This window comes from Apteryx mantelli, chromosome 23, assembly GCF_036417845.1.
Source record: "Apteryx mantelli isolate bAptMan1 chromosome 23, bAptMan1.hap1, whole genome shotgun sequence".
In the NCBI taxonomy this organism is placed as follows: Eukaryota; Metazoa; Chordata; class Aves; order Apterygiformes; family Apterygidae; genus Apteryx; species Apteryx mantelli.
Genome location: NC_090000.1, coordinates 3,842,183 through 3,864,065, shown reverse-complemented (window position 1 = coordinate 3,864,065; position 21,883 = coordinate 3,842,183). Strand labels below are relative to the sequence as shown.

Sequence of the window (21,883 nt, the reverse complement as noted above, 5' to 3'; positions counted from 1 at the left end):
ATAAACTTCCCAGAATTTCCATGTCCCTTTGTTCTATCATTCTGTGTCAGGTAACAACAGTTTTAGCCTCTACTGCCCTCCTTAGATTCTCTATTGATTAAAGAATGCTTCGCTTCTCGGCCATACACAAATCGCACACCCTGCAAGCAAAATAAGCAAAGTTTTTCTTGTTGTTAAATAACAATATTAGCAGCTCTCAGCTGGTTAGGATGGGACATGGTAAATATTTACGCAGAATTCACAGACCTTTACCCCAATAAGGAGCCAGGCATGGGAAAAGAACAGCTTCCCAGAGCTCCATACTGCGGAAGTGAAGTGGTCCCCAAGGGAGGGAGTCCACACCCCTGCAAAAAAAAGATCTAGGAAGCTGCAACAAGAGCTCTGAATCTGATCACCACCACTGTTGAGCTTCTACAATAAAACATCACAAGGCCTGAATACACTGAGGACTAAGCATCCTGTTTGCAGCTTAGCTGAACAGGCTGAACCTCTCTCACAATTTGTGGGCAGTTCAAAGAGGCCAGGATGAAGAAGCCTACACTTGAAAAGAATTTAGTTCAAATACTACCAGGAGATGGGATGATTAGATACGTACATTTTCAATCCCCAAGATTATAATGCATTACATCAAGATACAAAAAGCTTGCCTTTGCACTTCCATAGCCCCTAAGATCATTATACAACTTAGAGCAATATATTGTAAGCACTGACACTCCTTTTCTCCCTTTCATTTGATGGGCTTAGGATGTTAACTTCTCCCACCTTTTACATAAGGCAACAAATCCAACCCCCTCATCTCAAATAAACAGGAACTTGCAAAAGATTTTTTTTTCTGAGAGAGAGAGTAAATATACGAATATAGGCAAAAGGATATGCAAGAACTCTCACATATTTCAGTAAGACATGGCAAGAACACAAAGTCCACTAGATCAATTGCAAGTTTTGGACACATCTGAGAAACATCTGTGTGTTTTCAAGTATAAAAATAGCAAACCATTACTTCGCACGCAGACACCTACTGAAAAAGTCTCTAACACGTTAGGAACGCTCAACTTCAGTTTAGTAGTGGGGAGTATGGTGAATGCTTATTTAGTGAAAATTCTTGGTATTTAGTACACGTGCACTGTACTAAAAGCAAGCCTCCCCTCTGCGCTTTTTTTTTTTTTTTTTTTTGAGAGAGAGAGGAAAGGGTCAGAGCTCTCATACTTCATTTACAACGGCCCTTCGTTCTTGTCGCTGAAGAGAACTGCCAACCACAGCTTGCCTTCGTGCCTGTGCTGCCTTGCTTTCAGCTCATGCACCTTTTACTTCTCCTTTAGATTCATCTTGGTCTCTGACGTCACATCTTCACAAAACTGATACCGATTCTCCAGTATGGTTTCTGACTGTAACAGCACACAAATGTTGCCAGAACTGCAGCTGTTATCTGCACACTTGTTCCGTCACCTTAGAGACGCTTCCTCTCTGCCATGTGCAGAACTGTGCACACTTGACACATGAAGAGTGGACAAGTTCGGCCTTTCTGCCTTCAAAGCATAGATCACATTCTTTCAGAAACTTTTATTGGCCTGTAATATCAACAGCTCACGAGCAGCTTATGACTAAGAAATCTTATGCCTGGCCACTTTTGGCATACTTTATGGAAAACAGAAGATGCCTTAATGAACAAACCAGTTAATATTTCATTTGAATATCTGAAGCATGTTACATTACATGTCAGCGGAAGTTAAAGATACAGAAGCTTCCTCTTCGAAATTTCTGCATGTCACAGTAGACAATTTAAGGACTACTTATATCAGATACAATTATAATTTTACAATACCACTATTTGACACATACAAACCTTTTATTATCCCACCTCCTTAGAAACATCACTTAAATTTTCTGTACCTCACTTCCCTATTTTTTGAAGATGAGTTGCAATACAGGAAATTATTCTTGCACTAAGAAAGCAGACAAGCAATTACTAAAGTAGGAACACTATCCAGATTATTTAACCCCATTTTAAGTACTCATCCATGCTATCTTATGTCGGTACCATAACCTTTTAAAAAAGACTGGTAGGAGAAGTGAAGGCAGCACTGAGAGGTAGAGAAAACAAGTCACAAATATTTGGCATATACAACTAATTGGGAAGGAAACTTAAACTGAATGCTACCAACCCACATGCAAGTAAGCAGACAGACCTGCAAGCTTTCAGGTTTCAGAGGTGTCTGATACAAGAGAGTTATTGAAGAGGTTTTAGGGTCCTAGATGCAGGATGAGAACCTCCTATAAATGCCCTTCAACTTTCTAAGTATATTAGCAGATACAGTTTCAACACTCACTAGATGGAATTACAGGGACAGAATCTGCAAGAATGACAGGCAAAATGTAAAGGAAGAATCAACACAGAGCAAACAAGAGGAGATCAAATCAAATGTAGCATAAGCACTGGAGAAGCGCTACCCAGTAAGGAATAAGCAAGGGCATTTTAGAGGTTAGAGATGTTGATAAACTGAGCAGGGTGGAAGAATGTAAAAGCAGGGGTAGAGGAGAAGAAAATACAACAGCTCTCAATTTATTACTTGAGGTAGGACCCTATTTATTATGCACCTCACTGAATGATTCACCATAAGAATGCTCTAGCTTTGCTCTAAGCTAAACCCACCTTCTGGGCTCCGGCTAGCTGACTAAAAAGCACAAGTTTGGATTAGACTGGCAACCTACTTAACAGAGTCAATCATTAAAAGACTGAACCACATCTGTCTGTTTTTAATGCATGGCTGCATTAACCCTGAGCAAAATGCAGTGCTTAAAAAATTATCTTCAAATATGAAAACTCTGAAGTCACTAAAACTTAAGCACAATTGTTGAATTGGAAACATTTATTAATAATAGATATTATTGAAGTAAAGAATCAGCTAATCAAAAAAATTACAGAAGCACCCGTCATTCTAAACTGTGACAGACAACATGCTATTTGATAATTTCCTCCAGACAATAATTAAAATGACAAAGTTATGGTACAAAAATGGAAACTGATGAAGAGACAGCGGTAAAGGCTGCTAAATCTGTGACACAAACAAAAAATCCTATCTGTAAAAGCAAAAAGTGAAAGTTCCTTTAAGCTCAAGAACCCTAATTCTTTCAAGTCACCCATGGTCTGGGCTGACTTCTGGCATAGAAAAATGGATATATGGAGTTTCATTTAAAAGGTCACACTGTTTCCTTCCTTGATCTTTCACTATGAACAATTTTAGAAAGCATTAAACATTTTAGAACAGCCTATATAAACAAATTTCTGCTTATCCTGTCATTGAAATAAGTTCAACTGATTCCAGTAAGCCTGCTATGGAAAAAAAAAAAAAAAACAAAAAAACCCCTCCAAAATATGAAATCCATGCCAGTCCCTAAATTCAAACTTGAATCAGTGCCAAAGAAGCATACTAAACCAAAGAGGGGGAATAGTAATTATTGTATGGTTAACAATTTCAAAAGAAAGAAAAATGAAAACAGGAGTGCTCCATTTTCCAAGACAAAATCTTCTCCATCTATAGCAAGCTGCTAAACACTGTTGCTAAAATTGTGTCATAATTCAAAGAGATCAAAAACCAAGAAGACTAACATGGTTTTAGCGTTCAATACCTTGTTATGGTACACTCTAGAGCTGGAAACTTTCAACAAGAAATATTTTCAGACCTAATAAATTCTACCAACTACTCGTTTTATACCAAGAATTGCGGGGGGGGGGGGGGGGGAAGACTTTGACTCATTCTTTCCCAAGATCTTTGCAGGTCTTTCTCAACTCAATGTGGATTCCATCCTGCCTCAGCTTTACACTATAATACAAATCAAAAGCTAAAGGACATGAACTGCATCAGAAATTTGACCCCATAAGCAAGAGACACATTTGAAGTCCTACACTCCCACCTTCTAAAATCAGAAAAAAACAAAACGCAAGGCAGCAATACCTGTGTTCACAGCCCCAGGCTCTGAAAACGCAGAGATCCATTCCCTTAATGCACTAGCACCTACTTTCATTCTCTCATCCCTTCAGTGTGACAAGACAAATACAACCACTGATATTCAGAATTCACGGTGTTTCCAGATGTTGTATGATACGCGCCAAATAGCAGTTTATCTCCTCTACAACTAATTTTATTTCCGAGTCTGTCCTATTGACAATTTCTCCTTTGCCCTCCAGCCAGTATATAATCAACAGTCTTTTCCAGGGCTCTCCATCTCCCCATCCACAGCAGATTATCATGTGTAAAGCACACCACTGAAGCCATTCAAGGGATCAGGAGATGGGTAGGAAGAGAAAGAAGGTTTTAGACCTTGCCAGACAACTTCAGCATTCTAACTACAACAGCGCATCTGCCTCTTACTTTGAAATTCCAACACATAGCTAGTTATACCAGTGTAATTATGATGTTACATTTCCTTGAAAAGGCAAGACTTCTCTTCAATGGCGCCTGGTAGCTGATTCATCTGAATTTTTTAATCTTTGCTCACAGGCTGAGAATTGTATGTTGCCCTTCAGGAGAGACTTCCTGCTTTAAACTCCAGAGAAGCAGCAGTTCTAAAAACAAGAAAACTTTAACACAATAATTGCAGTCACCTTTCAGCTAACATTGGATCATCAAATTTATGAAATTAAATAATATATTAAGATTTCCATTTTAATTCTGAGTTTGATCTCATTTCCATTTACTCAGAGAATGAAAGCAGCTTACCTACCGAAGCCCTTCTAGCCGCTCTTATCATCTAAATCTGAGAGGCATCCATGCTTGCAAGAAACCACAACTCCCTCAATGTTTTATCAATGCATGCTCCAAATGCCAATATACAGACATCTCTCTCTAGTTTCCACTAAACGCATTCACTACCCATGAGCAGCTGTCCACAGTCAAATATCCTCACAGGATTAAAAAAAATGCATATCACCATAACCAACAGCTGAGTTGAAGTAACTGAGATGATTCAAGTCACCACATACGCAAGAAACTTGTGGACATAAAAAAATCAAGCACAGGGCACCAGCAAAACATAGCAGCAGTTAGTGCATTAAGTCAGCAAAGAAAATGATATTTGCTTTAAATTTATGAACTGCCTGCAGTAAGGCAACTTCTCGACTTCAGAAGCCTGGGCAAAAAGATGAAATGGTATACATGTAATCTGACCAATTGCAGCATGGAAACCACTCAGATATCAACAGAAGGGCTTTAATCTAAAGTAAACATCTCCACATGATGGAAAAGAGAGAGATGAGGGGTAAAGTAGAGAAGGGGGAAATCTTAAAAGATGGAATTCATTTGCCACCGGGCACTTCTTCCTGCAACGTTGTCATTCAACTGAATTGAGTCGACTGCCATTGAGAAACAGATCCTGGGGCCTCAGTGACAGCCATAGTATTTGTCACTGACAAAGGACTGCCCCACAGATTTGTTATTCCTGTGCCAGATTCATGCAGACTGACATCTATCTCCACTGCGTACACAGCTGGAGAGGTGATATAGAGACAAAGGGAGGATGTAGTGCTCAAGGATTCGCAGAGCACAGAGCCACCTCCAAGAACACTACTAGCTTTAGCGTGACTAAGAAAATATTTTTTAAAATCCCACAGGAAACAAACTTTCCATCTTTGGGTCCCAGATATTTGAGCAGGCTTCTCATTTCCATAAAGCTCATCACTGTGTTTTAAATTTACTACCACGGCAAACTGATCCAAAGAGGATTTTGAGATGAAGATGAAGAGATTTCACACAAGGATTTAAATAAACAAAGTCCCTGAATAGGACTGTCCTTGTTTGAAGTGTCCAGAGTCCTTTTGTGCCTGTCCTCAAAACTCACTACAAATTAAAAAAAAAACAAAAATACCACTTCGTTATTTGTATGCTCTTTGTTATTTTTTCCTTTTTACCTAGCTGTTGAAATGCTCTTTCTGAGCCAATTTCACTTTTGATTTCAGATATTTACTTAAAAAAAAAAAAGGGGGGGGGGCAAAAACCTGAAATGACTACACACACTAAAAAACCCACTTTTTATTTTGGAAAATTTATTCTCAGTAAAAGCAGACAGAGGACCAACATATTTTGATGGAGTAAAGTTCTGCAATTTTCTAAAGTAATTTGCTGATCCAAGGACTCAAAAACACATTAATATTCCAGAAAGCACATTATAGATCTGAAGGAGCCATTTTCTCAGCGTATCACTAGCAACAGATGGAGCAACATGTTCAGCACGCTATGAGCCACCGTGATGCTCTTGTCATCGCAGTAAATAAGCAGGCTTGGCGAAGCAGCCTCCCAGCAGTCACAGAACCACGATGACAAAAAAAGGGGGGGGGGTTGGGGGGAGGAAGGGGTGGGATCTTTCCATCTGGCTGAATTCCAGACAAGAGCATTCAGATTTGCAGACCGCCTGAAACTCAAACCTGTTGCAAGGTTATTTCCTCTCCCCCCTTCCATCTAAGCTTAATTACCTGCTTCTGCTTTACGAGGGACCCAGGGACACTGCTGAGAGAAACAGCCTCCTCCAATGAGGCTGTCACCTGCCAGACAGCGCTAGTGTAACTCACAGCTGCGCAGCACATTTCACACTGCCGGGAAAGGAGTGTTCTTCTGGACTAAACCAGAATCTGTGAGTCTGGATTACTGAACCAAAATAAGGCCAGATTCCCCATCTCCAAAGTGAGATTGAAAAGCGTGGGTGAACAGGTGCAGATGCTGAACAACATAGCTAACGTCTCACTGTTGAGTGCAAAACCTGGTAAGTCTACTAAAAGGAAGAGGGAGAGGAGGTCAAGGTTTGCTGTGCGATACGTAGAGCTGAAGTTGCACTGGTTAACATCCAAAGTAAACAAGACGCTAGCATTTAAAGCTATCACCGCATTCCTACAGCTCTCCATATTGGAAGGACAGAAAGGCATGCTTGCTTTTTTAAGTACTATGAGTTTTTATTCTCACAATAATTTCCATAATGTGAATGGGTTGAATATTTTACATAATATCAGAGACACGACATATTTGAGCATAAAACTTGGCCTTTCAATACCATTCAAAGGGCTGCAGTGCTCAGCAACATTATACCTACCAACTGTTAAGTATTATTAAATTCATACATGAGGGCACCTGCCACTGAAGCAACTAGACCAGATACAGAACAAAGTTCTTTTAGATCCTATATCCTCTTCTGAACTATTGAAAGATAATTTCTTCTACTGCTGAACGTTCTGCAACTCAAGGGTAGAGAAGTCTGTGAGAGAGGTATGAATTTAACCAGTGCCCTACAGACCTTGACACATCCTTACAACATGCATTGATAAAAACAAAGAAAATCCCACAACAATTGCAAACGGCTCTCTCTGCAGTATCCCCATACCACCTTAATCAGCCAAAATGATTGAACTTGTTGGTTAGCTAAGATCTGATCTTCACCCACATGAACCACTTCCGCTAGTGAAACCACACGGACTACACAGGGCAAACCACAACCTATCATTTTGTATCACTCAGACTGCAAGAACAAATTGCCAACTTGAGAGCTAGAGTTCATCATTATGAGATCTCTAAGCTGCTCAGAATTTTCATTCTTGCCACAGAAGTATTTCAGATCCCCATCTCTTCCCCCCGACCACCCATCTCCCCTCAAAATGGGGGAACAATCTCCCCTCCCCAACCACAAACATTTAGGGAGTTCACATATTATAAATTCATTCTCTCATCTCTTTCATGGTTGCCCATGACTGTTTTACAAAGTTATTAAGATGCTGTCCATATAATTCAGGTTAGATGGCTATACAGTTTGCTGCAGAGGGGAAAAAAAATCCTTCTAAAACCTAAAAAATGATCTGATAAGAACAGTTTACTTTTGGCTGAAGTCATTGCCTAATTTAGGATATTGCATACTAACAATTTTTTAAGAGAGGGTGGAAAAAGCTATCCTATCTACACAGACCAGAAACACACATTATTTTGCTACTTGAAAGCACCAACTTTGAAAACCTCTCAACAAAAGAACAGGAGTTATCATCATTGTGCACCAAATGCTGTCACATGGGAATGCTGTCATTCAGAGAGAAGCTAAGTTTTAGAAGTCATTATAATTGCTGAAAGATTTTTCTGGTCCTGAACAGTACCTGCAAGGCCTCCTCAAGGAAAAGACAGTTACTACTAAAAGACACGCATCTTTGGTCCTCTGTAGGACAACTCAGCAGCATTCTGGTCCAAGCATGGTCCATCAAGGTCTCTTGCCTTATATTAGCAAGTCCTTTTAGAGCTGATGTGTGCGTTTAGAATGTACTGGCAGACAGGAAACCTCTCTCATATCTGGTAATTGCCACCACCTCTCCCATTTCTCTCCTGCTCAGTCATTTCCTACTGACTTTATTCTATCTTGCACTGCAGCTTTTTTCTTGCCGCTCCCTCTGTCTCCCCCCCCCCCCACACACACCTTGTTCATTATAGCTTCCCTCCCTCAATTCTCCTCTTTAACCTTTTCCCAATACTTTTCTGGTGGCTCTGATCTAATTCCCTACTCATCAGAATGTTGTTTTGCAGCCAGGCACAGCAGAAGCATCCAATAGTGCCTCTGTGCTACAGGAGTACTGAGAGGAGACGCCTTGTCTGATGTGCTGCCAATAAGCTACACTAAGAGCCACTATCATAACAGGGCAAAAAGACTTTCAAGCAGCCATCAGATACTTCAGGTAGACCTGCATGTTGAAGCTTGTATGTTTATGGGAGTGGTGGACTCAAAATCCTATGCCTGTCTTGGATCAGCCTAGTGCTTTATTAAATAAAGATGGGCCTTTTCCTCCAGACTAGGAAATGCTGTTTCAGGTCAATTCAGGTCCCACCTAAGCCTTCCAAACCTCCTCCAGCACTGCAGCTCATTCAGGACTCCACAAAAGCATACCTAACTCTTCATAGGTTACTGCCTCACATCGGAAAGTCACCCAAGTACTCAGTAAAATGACTGCCTATGATATCACCAACCAGGACTCACAGTCTACAAATAAATTCAAAATCAGTTTCTCCCAAAGGCCTGAATTAGCTGCACTGCTACTCAGTTTCAAGAAAGAACCATACTTAGTTTAAAAAAAACAAAAAATAAAAAACTGATTTCCACCAATATTTCTGAAGACCTCTAATATACATTTCAAGAGCTCAGAAACAGATGAAAACCAGTTCGAGTCTTGCCCTTGTGTAAACCACATCTGTTGTGCCAACAGAGCAACCAAAAACTCCCATACCCATGCAGTCTCCCTTTGGTTTCTAGCATCAACACTGCGACTCCTTTATAACCACCACAAGAGGCCCTTTTGGTCAATTCACGCTGTACAGTACAGGCCCTCTTCTGCAACAACCTGTTCTCTCATTGTAAAAGTTTTAATTTTTATGAGCCCCTTAAATGAACTGAAACCTAAGTGCCTCTTCCAAGATAGCATGCATTATAGGCAGGCTAGCGTCCTGCAGGGGACACTGCATACCTTCAGTGGGACATCTGACAGCATCCAAGTAACTAATATGATAAAGATTCAAACAGATTAGAACCAAATTATTTCAAGTACAGGAGCTCCCCTACTATGCTTAAGGTCTTTTCCATCTCAGGTATTCAGCCCCAGGAATGACACCATTCACTTGCTTTTTCAGTGCCAGCCTGATTTAATGAAGCACGTTACCAACCGACATCACGGAGACCAGAAGTCCCAGCGTTGTCAAAACAAAGCTTAAAATAGCTTGGTAGATAACTTCTCAGAGTTTGCCAACTAATGTAAACAGACGTGGCTCAACGGTGCAACTATTCAAGAAAGGGTTCCTGCCCAAGTTGGTCTTGTAAGTCAAATAGACAAAACACAGAAAACAGTCGAGAAAAGGATGCAGAGTAATAACAAAGCATAAGTGATATTTAGCATACGTTTTGTGAATGCCAGAACGCTGTTTGTTTTGTTTTTACTATTTATAAATATGCTTACATTTAAACATAAAATAAAGACACTGTTTTTTCCTGTCATTTAAAAATGTGTTTATTTTTAAATGTTTTCATATTTTATTTTAAAATATGAGTAAATTCTGTTTCTTCTTGCCTTTTCTAAACATGTTTTTCCTATTTTGTACTTCTTGGTATCCTGCCTTGTATTTTACTCCTTGTACGTTTTAATCATACGCTGTAGGTTTTATATTCCTTTTCATTTTACTAATAACTTTGCCACACCTTTCCTCATCCCCATTTTGAGCCCCCTCTTCTTATGTTGAGACATTGTACACATCCAGGCTCCTGACCCTTAGTTTAGTCAAGCTAAGACTTGAACTAACATTTATATTCTTTAAACCTAGTAATTATCCAGAACAGGGCCACAAAATACAATGTAACATAGTATCACTTACCAGAAAGCATGCATTCAAGTCTATTTTCTCTTAGTGCTATTGACATTTCTTACACAAAAAAAGAGGTAGTTCTCTCAAAGTAGATGAAATATCAGGACTAGGGTGAAAGAAGGGAGAATGCTCAGGCACAGGAATAACTGTGGAGTCTTAGAAATGCTCAGAAGAGCCTCTACAAGAAGCATTTTCATTAGCAACTCGGATGGCCCACTCTAGAAGCTCAAGGGTAATACAAATGGGATGCATTAATAAGTCTCTTACTGATAATTTCAGAGGGGAAGAAGAGGTATTAAAATAGTAACCCTACAGGATAAAGCCCTGAAACCAAGAGCCCAAGCTTATCTTTCAGGCAGCACTGCCAACATACTTCCCCTGTGACCCAGAAGGAGCATCCAGAGGTGTAAGCGCAGAAATCAGTCTCCAGACTGTTCCTCTTTGGGACACTTTTCACAGCATAGGCCAAATGATGCTACCCAGGACTCTGATGTGGGGGGAAACCCATGTCAAAGCCATGTTGATTGCACTCCAACGCTTCTTGGGAAAGCCATAAAAGAGCAGAAGGCCCTGAAGCTACTCACTAGGCAAGATTCACACAAAGTATCTGAGGCACAAGTTCACTAGCAGACCCTGCTTCCTGAAATATATAAATCAAGAGATTTTAGGATATAATTAGGAAATATATAACATAACTGGTACAGATTTCTGCAGCACTTTCCCTAAGCAAATACACGAATACTCTCAGTCTTCCACGTTACCTTCTGATGGATTATCAAATGATATTTAAGACCTAAATCATTACTTTTATGATACAATATATAGTAGTTCACAGCATAAACAGAAGACTGCCTAGATTTCCAGGAGGAAGATTGTAGTCAGTGCTGCCACTCTCAAGGACCAAACTCTTCTCCTGCATGTGTTATGCTCATCAGTACAGAAGTCAGCTGAACAAAGAGCAGTCTAAGATCATGAATGATCACCTACAAAGCTCAATGACTTCAGTAACTTCTACTCCAAGAGTAAGATGTACATCTTTTACAAGGCCATCTCTAAATAGGACAGCAGCAGACATTAACAAAACTAGTTATCCTAAAGCACTCCAATGTGTAAACAGTTCTCCCCAAAATGAGGGGTGAAAGAAAGAATAATTTATGCATGATAGTTGTTAGTTGTGTCAAGGCACTACCAGTGTTCAGACACTATGGTGACAAGTCAGAGATTCTCTACAGAACAGACTATTTTAGGCTGGAAAAGTCAGGGTTCCCTCCATCTTGCAGCAGGGTTTGAATGTTTCACATTTACCCAAGCCTCCATAGATATCACTTGGACCGGAACGGTATCTGAGGAGCTCAGATTATCACCAGACCATTTCCCTAGGCTTTGTATGCAAACCCTCATACTTTCTAAGTTTTTCATAATTATCTCTGGTGAGTTCTTGACTGCTAAATGTATCACACCCTAATTCCTGTGGATCTGGGCAAGATTTTAAAAAGCCTGAAAGTGAAAAAGTCTACAACCCTGTACCATTCCTGAACTAGCCATTCTTCCATTAGAAACACTAATAAATGCCATAATAGGAGTTGTGTGCACAGACAGGATTATATAATTGGGCTACCAGATGAAATATCATTCCTGCCTCCACCCAAATAATCATGACGCCCACAGCTCTATTCAAAACTAGAAAATCAAGCTCACGTCAACTTCTGTCTCTAGTGAAAACCTTAATAAACCATGCAACATGAACTGGTGGCATTTACTTCTTTCCTAGCCAAGAGTAAACATCACAGATGGTACTCTCTTCTGACAGCTTCAAAAAAGGTAAATTACAGAATGAGTTTACACACATACTATGTCAACTTCTAATTTGCAGACCCGGTGATGGCACAACAACAGAAAGCAAAAGAAAACTTGCCGTGATGCCTGTATTGCAATTACTCATTTTACCACTAGAAAAAGACTTTCCAGTGCAGCCTATGTTCAATAAATACTGTATCTTACAAATTCCATGAATTAAATACATGCGCTATTCGCAAGGTAATCACATCTAACTATTCAGCAAGACTAAGCAATGATTTCCTATGATGCTTTTACTCTTACCCTGCTGAAAAATATAACAGCTTTTTCCCCACCATCTAGTTAAAGGAGAAGTCTCAATTACCATGGGGACTTATAAACAGCCAAAGACAGTGAAAGTGGATCTAAGCAGATTAGAAACAATTAGGTTCTATTTTAGTACCAAGTGAAGAGCAAATCAGCAATTAAAAGCCTCTCAAGGGTAATTATGTGTAAATTCTACCTCTCCTATTTTCCAATCATAGCAACAGAAACTACAGCACTCTTATAAATACAACACATTTGACAGCAACTGCATAGGAAGAGTAATCAGTGCCTCAATGAGATACTCCAAAAGAAGCAAGAGCATCCATACTTCTGTAGTGCTTTAATAATCAGAAAGAAACACAAAACAGATTCCATAACTGTGCAATTGCTTAACTCTACAGTGTGTTTGAAATGCTTGCAGGAAGAAAAATATAGTTAACTACAAGAAAAAAAAATTAACTGCATTCAAATATTTCTTTAGTGTCATAACAGGATACAGCAGTGTTCCGATGATCTTTTAGTGGCCAACCGGAGCCTGCAAACGGCTGAATTTCAACGCAGCCCCAGCATGTCTCTGCAAAGAATAAAACCCTTATCTTGCTCAGCCATGTGTCGCCTGCCACAAACTGCAGAACAGAGCAACGCCCAAAGCCAGACAGCCCGCCTGAGTGTGTCTGGGACAGAAGATCTCTGAAGTGAGTGAATGTGGACACACTCATATGTGATCCTACAGAAATAACAGGAAAACATCTCCTCTAACATACTTGCCCTATCCAGCCATCCACTGCACAGAATAAGGTCCTAGAGTTAGTCTTAGATGACCCCTGTAGTTCAATCCCCCCTCCAAAATCTCAACACCTGACACACAGCCCAAAACAGCATCCAGCAACAAAAATCCAACCTACCAATAATAATTAGACAGGAATTTGAAGAAGAAAAAAATAGAAATTCTCAGGCAAAACCAGTACGGTAGATCTCACTTAAATCTGGAGTTGGACGTAGAGAAGCAGGCACTTTGTCATTCATCTGTCCAATTTTAGATGCCTACTTTAAGATGAGTACTTGTCCCCTAGATATGCCTATTTTCTTCCACTATGAAGGCAATCTAGGCAAACAGCTCTGATACAGATGCCTATCCCAAAGACTTATTAAGTTATGCAAGACAAACGCCACCTTAGGAGGCCTAAATAAATACAGGATGGCTGAAAGAGGATTAAATTAAGAGGGTGTAAATATTTACAAATATAAAGTGGCAGAGCAATAAGGCTGAAAATGAATTGTTTGATACAGTCCAGTGGGCAACAGGATTATGAAAAGAAGAAGCTGACACAGTAAAAGAACATCCTGAAAGAAAGAGGGGGGAGTAAATGTCACTGCTTACGGTTCTGAATCGCTCATGCCATCAGAAGTCACACGGGACATCATGGCTATCCTGAACTACTTTTTGTTTGTGCATGTACTCCGAAATCTCGAGTACTATTTTACAAAAGTAAAACTCTTTGCATGTTTCTCCAAAAGCTGGATAGCCTGCCAGGCATGGCACACATCAGATGCTTTCACCTTCTTTTCTGAATAACTTTGCTGAGGAGTCACTGTACTTTCAAAAGTCTCAACACCTTTTAGTCTTTTTGTTTAATACCTGGTATTCCCCCATTCCCCAAGGCACTCACTTTCTAAGGTTCTTAAAACACTGAACAGAAAAGATGCTAGAAACTATGTTGCCTTGTCAATCAGTTGGATGAGATAACAGAATCCAACCTGAGGATGGAGCATAACCAAAGAGAATAGGGCTACAGTTTGATACACAGAGACAAATATCCAAAAAACCATCAGATGTGAATTGGCGTGACTGTATCTCAGCACAGTCTCAGCTAATAAAATCCACTGAACTTTCTGGGGGGGAAAAAAAAAAAAGCTATGAGAAAAAAAAAGAAGAGGGCTTAAGGAAAAATAATTTATCACATTGCCTATAAAGCAGCATTAAAAGTGGCAATTCATGCATCCCTCCTAATTTACAAATACTTAAATATCATAAACGACCCAATCAACAAGAATGTAAAACACACCAAACATGTAAAAGATGGAACAAATGCAACCTGGACAAGAGGAATGTCAAACAGCTATCAAAACACATGGTATGATAGCCATTTTAAGCTAAAGGGATATAAAAGAAAGTATTTGCTGTCTGTAACAGGGACTTAAGCAGCTATGCATGTGTAAAATTCAAGTATGTAAAGCTAATATGGAGAAAAATGGAGGCCCATGCTGCCCTATTTATAATATCATTTGACACAGGCCCAAGGTGTTTTTTGGTTTTGTTTGTAAGGCAGTTCCCAACTCAGTCACACCAGTGAAGGTCACTGATAAATAAAGAGAGAATTAAACATGTAATATGATTTGTAGTGTGTAGATCTAATGACACTACAAGCAGAGTTGTATTGCACCTGCTTTCTATTCCAAGTTTAGGAGCTGGATCTAAAGAGACAATATAGAGGTTTCTTGGGCATGCTGGGAAAGCAAGCTTTCACAAATATACTGCTAAGACAACAGTGACAAAAAAAGACACCTCTATCCAGATCCTGCATAATGCCGTAGATAAAATGAACGGGTGGCCTTCTTCCAGACTCCCGTAAGCAGATGTCCATGTCATGAGAACACGCACACCATCACATTTGGCACTGCTGAAAGTCTCAGCCAAGGAATGAATGGGCCACGAAGGCTGAATTACCTTCTTGCCATTAGAGCTGGGGGTCTCAGGTCAGAGGTGAAGCACAGAGACAAGACCTGACTTCCCTCCATCTCCCCAACCATCATACAACCCTGACATTAGAAAGCTCTTACTGCTAAAACTGGGTGGACAGCCGCTTTCCCTGACATTTAAAGTCTTTTGAATCAAAACCTTAATGAAATACCAAAAAAGAAACATGTACTTGATATGACTGAAAGCACCAGGAAATGGAGACATGTTTTCTCTCCGCTACATTTTCAATTTGACTGTTCCTACTCAATAATGGAAAGTATTTTGTTTTTATTAACAAATTCCCCGTCCTCATGCTTTTCTTTCTCATGCATCTACCCAACTACTTCTTGGTGTGAAAACCCTGTTGTTCCTTTTGATGTCTTGCAAGCTGCCTTAAGACCCACAGACTTAAGTATATGACAAAATTCTCACAAGGCCACTGAAACATCACCTTCTTTTACTATCACTGTCTTATATGGTACAGAAGAAAAACGTCCTGAAACTCAAGAACATCTGCTAGTGTTCACACACATGCAAGCAAAAGAGAAACAAGTTGGCATTTTCTTCTGTCACATATTCTGCTAGTACAAAAAATACTGCACAATTCATTTCAAAGCCCTAGTACTCTAAGAACAGTGCAATCAACGCAGAATAGACATGATACTTGCACTAGAGCCATTTTACGCTGCTCAAGTTCTGTACTATTAAGACCTACAGAGTTATGAAAAAGCCTCGGTGTTAATGAGAATTAACCTTGGTCTCTTTTCTGCCCACTCATGGAACCTAAAAGGCTCTCAGACACCCAAAAGCACCATCCTTCTGTCTCAATCCTGGTGTATCTTCTGTATCAAAATTGCCTGTATTGGACATTTAAGGCCTAAGCAGGCCTTTGTCTCACACACATTCACACCATTACCACCAAACATGCACATTAAAGGAAAAGTTCCTTTTGCTTAAAAGCATCAAAAAGGTATCTTTTCAGCTAACCAGAAAGATTAAAATTAGACATGCACTTCATACCTCTGTCTCAAAAGCATGTTTCCTACTTGACTGATTTTTCTCACAACAGGGAAAAGAAAAAAAACATTTTTTTTCACCTGCCCCTGAAGCATCCCAGTACAAGTGAGAGAATCCCTGACAGCCAATGAAATGCACATGGCAGCACCTGCAGAGAAGCCCAGAGGCCTGAGCAGGTATCCAAAGCAAGTAGTAGGTTACTGTTAATGTACTGTAGACACCAGTAAACATTCCTGCTCATCAAGTATCCTTCCTGCCCTCACCTGAGGTGACCTCTCTTTGAAAGGCTACAACTCATTGACCTAAAGAAAAGCAAGTGTATCCTCCACTAAGATTTTGAGTTCAAGACTCAAACTGCGTCCTCAACTCTGTCACTTTGCCAGCTTTAATTTCACATAGAAATAGTTCCTTGTGGTTTTCCTACCAGCATGAATCTGCCCTAGAAGCTGAATTATAGAGTCTCCGGTTCTTACAGTCAGGCTGGAAGGCTTGAAAGCAGTTTGACTTGAAATACTTCAGTTTCAAAGTTAACTTAGTTGCCTTGACAGTCATCCACCCCCAGTATGTATCGATCCCCAGAAACTCAATTTAATCCCACTTTCCTGATCTTCTCTGACCAGAGATCTTTGACACTGTCATTGAAGCCAGAACCCAAAGCACATGAGCTGTGAGCAGCGCACAGGCTTCATAAAATTATTTCATACTGACCTGTCCGTGATTGTGGACTGTGTGCCACTCATTGGAGCCTTTGGCAAGAAGTCGTATTATCCAATCTGCATTTTACTATTACTGCAGGATTATTAACGAGGCTTTGCACCCCACATGCACTGAGGTTCAGGATCCAGCCTTGCTCCAGTAGAGGCATGCACAGAGAACAAATTCAGTTCAAGAGTAAGGGAGGGAAGAAAAAAAAAAAAGAAGAAAAAAACTCCAAAACTCTTCTTGCAGTCACCCAGAATATCCAGACCACGGAGGGAGGAGGGAGGGAGGGATGTTTAAGAAAAACTCCAACAAAAAACACGGTGCTCCCCTGGACCCCCTCTTCCCCCAAAGAAGAGGGGGAAAATGACGTGTACCGGGGAGTAAAGTCTTCAAAAGCAATAAATCCTCAGACGGTCCGGAGTTGCAAAGAGGGTGCGCGGGGGGGGGGGCGGGAGGATCCTGACTTTGGCGCAGGCGGCAGGCCAGACGGGAAAACTTCGGGAACCGCCAGCCCGGGGGTGCGGGGACACCCCGCCTCCCCCTCTCTCCGCGGTGGGGGGGGGCAGGGGGCCGCCCGGGCGCCGGGGCCCCCTCCCCGCCGCTGCTCAGGGCCCCTAGCCCGCGGGGGGCGGGCGGCGCGCCCCGCCGGCTGCCGGTGTCCTTGGGGCCGCCGCGCCGGGGCCCATGTCCCGCCGCCGCCGCCGCCGCCCCGCCGCCCGGCCGCGGGGGGGTCGGGCAGGGCCGCCGCCGCCTCTAGGCCCGCGGGGGCATGCCCGGCCGCGCCGCCCGGCCCGCTTCGGCCCCAGCTGCCGCGGGGCGCGGCCCGGCCCGGCGCGGCCTCGCCGCTCGGTCCCGCTCGGCCCCCGGAGCCGGGGGCTTTCCGGCCTGCGCGCGCCGGGACGCAGAAACCGCCGGGGCAAAGTCCTGCTGCGAGGCCGCCGGGCGCTGCCGCTGCTCCGCCGCCGCCTCCCGGCCCGGTTCCGGCCCAGCTGCGCCGCGGCGAGGCGAGGCGAGGCGAGGCGAGGCGAGGCGAGGGGAGGGGAGGCGAAGCGAGGCGGGCGCGAGCGGCGCGTCCCGGCGGAGCCTGCGCGGGTCGCGCCGGGCCGGGCCGGGCCGCGTCCGCGCTCGCCCCTCCCCCCGCGCTCGCCCCGCCCCTCCCCTCCCCTCCCCGCGCGCCGTTGGGGAAGGGGGGGGCGCTTCACCTCAGGCCGCCTCACTCCCCGCCCCCGCCCCCGCGGCACGTATCCTTCCGCCGCCCGCCGGACCCCTCCGCCGCCAGCAGCCGCCCCTCTCCCGCACACACACCGCGGGAGGCGGGGCCGCCCCGCCTCGGCCGGGGGGTTGGTGCGGTTTTTGGCATGTTTGGGGGGTGCTTTCTTTCCGCTTACCTCAGGGAAGGGCCCGTGTGCGCCGAGAAAGGGGTCTCCCCCCCCCCCCCCGCCCTGTCCCCTCACAGCGCGGCCGCCCCCGGCGATGGCGCATTTCCCCTCAACCGGGCCCAAACGCCGCCGCGGCCCCTCCGGGAGTCTGGGCACAGCGGGGGGGTGGGCAAGGTGCCCCCGGGGCCTCACACATACACGGTGGAGCTCCGCGGGGTTTGTCCCCTCCCGGCCGCGTCCCACCATTACGGCTTTTAATGTAAACCGAGGCGCTTCCCCCGCAGCGGGTCCCCTGCCAGAGGCCCCGAAACCCTTTCCTCCGACTGATTCCCCCTCGATCACCGGCCCCTACCGGAGATAAAGCTTTTAACATTTCCAAGCAAACGGAGTTTTTCTTCCAATCACACATTTATTAACAGTTATCCCTTCCTTTGGCCTCTGTTCTCATTGCTAAGGATGTTTCTCCCTCTCCCTTTCCCATTCCTCCCTTGAGATCCACCTCGGAGACATCCCTCCTCTCGCCTCCCACGCCCTCCCCAACGTTTCTCCCGTGTTTTGTCTTGTCTTGATGCAGATCACAAGCTCTTAGGGGTAGGGAGTGTCTTACAGCTCTATCCGCCCAGTACGCACGCGTGTGGAAAACACCACGCTGAAGAAACTTCTAACAGAAAGTAAACACATGGCAAATTAAAGCACCAATGTGAAAAGGTGAGCAACAGACCGTGTATCACCACACCTACTAAATACAGAGCATTTTCACATTAAAATTTCAACATAAGTGGATTTCCCGCTCTTCAGTCAGTCACAGCTCTCAAAAGAAACACGTCCTTGCTGATATCTTGCTATGACTCCCAGCTCCTATGCGATATATAACAGAGCTTTGGAGGGAAGGCTCTGTCTCAATTCTACATGTATGTGATCAGCACAGCCTGCTTCTGACAACGGATGAATGGCATGAAGCAAACTGTAGTAACAGACCAGAAGCTGAATTCTAGGTGCATTACCTAATCCTAAAATCTTGTTGCCAACACAAGGGGATAAATAAGATTTGAACCAAGCACTCTTGTTTTCAAATGCCAAAGAAGAATATTTATATAGTAGGAGTTCATGAACCTTCCATGCTACACTCATTGCCAGGAATTAAAGCTAATGCCCACCACAAAAGTGAAATGGGTTTAATCAAAGTGCAAGGGATTGTCAGCTCGGCTCCGCTGCCGAGGAGGGTAGGTACTATTACTTGGCCTCCCGGAGCTAAGGAATTCCTGCAGCACCCCACAACTGAGAGCTCACATCAGTCTTTCCTATCAAATACCAACAGACCAACATATGTATCTTTTTAGCTAGCCCCCAATCATCTAGTACACTTCCCTTCTTTCCTTTGATCAACTCTTACCTTGATGCACTTCTTCAAATTCAGGACACTGGGTTTGGAAACAGTCTGAAAAACAGGCCTCTGGAAAGTCAGGACCAGCTACAACATCGTTAAGCACACAGGACAGTACCTTGCTTTAAGTTATATTCAGGAGCCTGTCACTCCACAACATAGAGCTTTTTCCTCCTGGGAACCAAGTGAATGTGAATCAGGAAGTCAGGAGACTGATAGTCTGATGAATTTGTTTCGAATAAGTACAATGGGAACAGGGGAAGTGTGGGATGAAATCATTTTCTAGATGATACTTGACATATACATAAAGAACACACACACTTCCTCTTTTGGTTTCCTGTTGGGGAAGGCTTGAAAGAAGACATGCTGCCAGACATGCAACCATGGCTGTTTCTAATACTGCTGCAGTATGCAACACACTGGCCGATGTTAAGAGGGTGAATAAACAATCTCTTAGCATCTTCCCTTCAGTAAATCCCCTTTAACTTACTGATTTTCAAATACTGTGCCTTGAAAGAGGAAGGTTCCTGGGAGGCTTTCTTTTTCATGCCAGGCATTCGCATATTAGGCCTTGATGCTTTTCCATTACATTAATTATATTTTATTGTGCATGGCAAAATAATGATAGTAACAATTAGCCAGAGCAAAACCTTAAAAAGAAGCATCACAAAAAACTACATCAATGGCAAAGAGGAAGCATAAAACCCTTATACCATATTGTTCATGTAAATTAACTCTTGCTCATAATGGGCTGCATTCACATTTCACTGTTTAATACAACAATTAAAAAGAAAAAGCACTAATAAAACAATTCAAACTCTGGTACCCTAAGTGTTTCTCTTCTCTGCAAATGCTGACTTTAGTCAGGAACTGACTGTATACTTATGTTAATAGGCATGTGTATTTATGAGACATCTGCAGCCTGGGCAATTTCACAGTGTGAAATCCAGTGGAAAAAAAAAGAAAAAAAAATCAATAAGCAATTACACTGTGCAATACCAATTAAAATAGATATTTTTTTCCTTTGGTAGCTATAAAGTCCTCAGCCTCGATTTATAGGTAGTACTATCGTACAAACATAGATGTTAGGAGTGGAAAATGCATATTAAGCTAACCAGTCTACGTCTCCAGGGCAAGGTAGCACTGTTCCCACAGCATATACTTCACAGTCCAGAACAGAGCTAAGTGGCTCAATTAAGGAGGACACTTAATTGAAGAATGTTGAGTCCTATGAACAGTTACCCCTTTCTTTGCTTTAAAGAAAAGGATGGCCCAGGAAAGGAGAGATCCTTAGAGGTGCTTTATATGGGTCTCCTGAAAAGGCATGCTTATAGAAAAAGGTTTTACTGAGATTGTTTTGAAAAGACCTGAGTTTTCCAACGTCACACCAGTAGCTCACCCGAGGACCTGTTGCCATCTGCTGGAAAATCCTTGTATCACAACTCATCTAAAACTTGTCCTAGGGGCATTTTAAGGAGGTCCTGCCCACATCCCCACCCACCCCGCTTTTGAAACAAGTATTTCAAACCAGTGTCACATTCTGGAGCTTTGGGATGCTCTAGTTGCTGCAGTCTGACCACTTAAAGGTTCAGTCTGATCAGGATTTGCCCCACTACGGGCTCAGTGCAAACAGAGGTAGAAAGTAAGCAAAGACTGATGATGCCCTGATGCCAGGTGTCTTATCACACTGCCTTGCCTCAGAGAGCTAGTACATTTCAAATTTTAACCTAAGTATGAACAAACAGGGAATGTAACCAGACTTATTTTTGTTTGATGAAAATTTCACATCAGAATATTTTTAATAGGATACTCAACCATTAGAGGAACATACCTACAAGTGCAATGAATCCTCTGCAGACCTTGTCAAGACTAGAGAGCTTCATAAAACTGTGTGCTGTAGCTCAGATATGATTTAGCTGAGCATCTCTGACCTCCATGATATAAATTAAAGAGAGGAAGAGTTTTCTAACCTTAACTCTAATCCTAGTTCTGTGATTTGTGATTTGAAAAGGTATAGATTGTGGAATTGAAAGTCTAGTGTTTTGTCCCCTACAGGCGATCGATTAACTGGTGACAGAATGCACCAGTATCTTGTACTGTTCTTTAGACTTACCATAAATTGCTATGCAAACTATCTATTGTATGGGCAAAAAAAAAAAGAAAAAAAAAAACACAGCTACTTTTGGAAGACAAC

The 21,883-nt window shown here is 42.6% G+C and overlaps 1 protein-coding gene across 2 annotated transcripts in view; it reads right to left on the bottom strand.

Moving 5' to 3' along the window:
- The window catches only part of ARHGEF12 (Rho guanine nucleotide exchange factor 12), an 81,784-nt gene extending 64,252 nt beyond the window's left edge, over positions 1-17,532 (bottom strand). For both annotated transcript variants that reach the window (XM_013946662.2, XM_067310301.1), the window contains exon 1: positions 16,933-17,532. In XM_013946662.2, the coding sequence (XP_013802116.2) occupies positions 16,933-16,964 (32 nt within the window). In that variant the 5' untranslated portion in view covers positions 16,965-17,532. The remainder of the gene's footprint in view (positions 1-16,932) is intronic.
- Between the last annotated feature and the right edge of the window lie 4,351 nt (positions 17,533-21,883).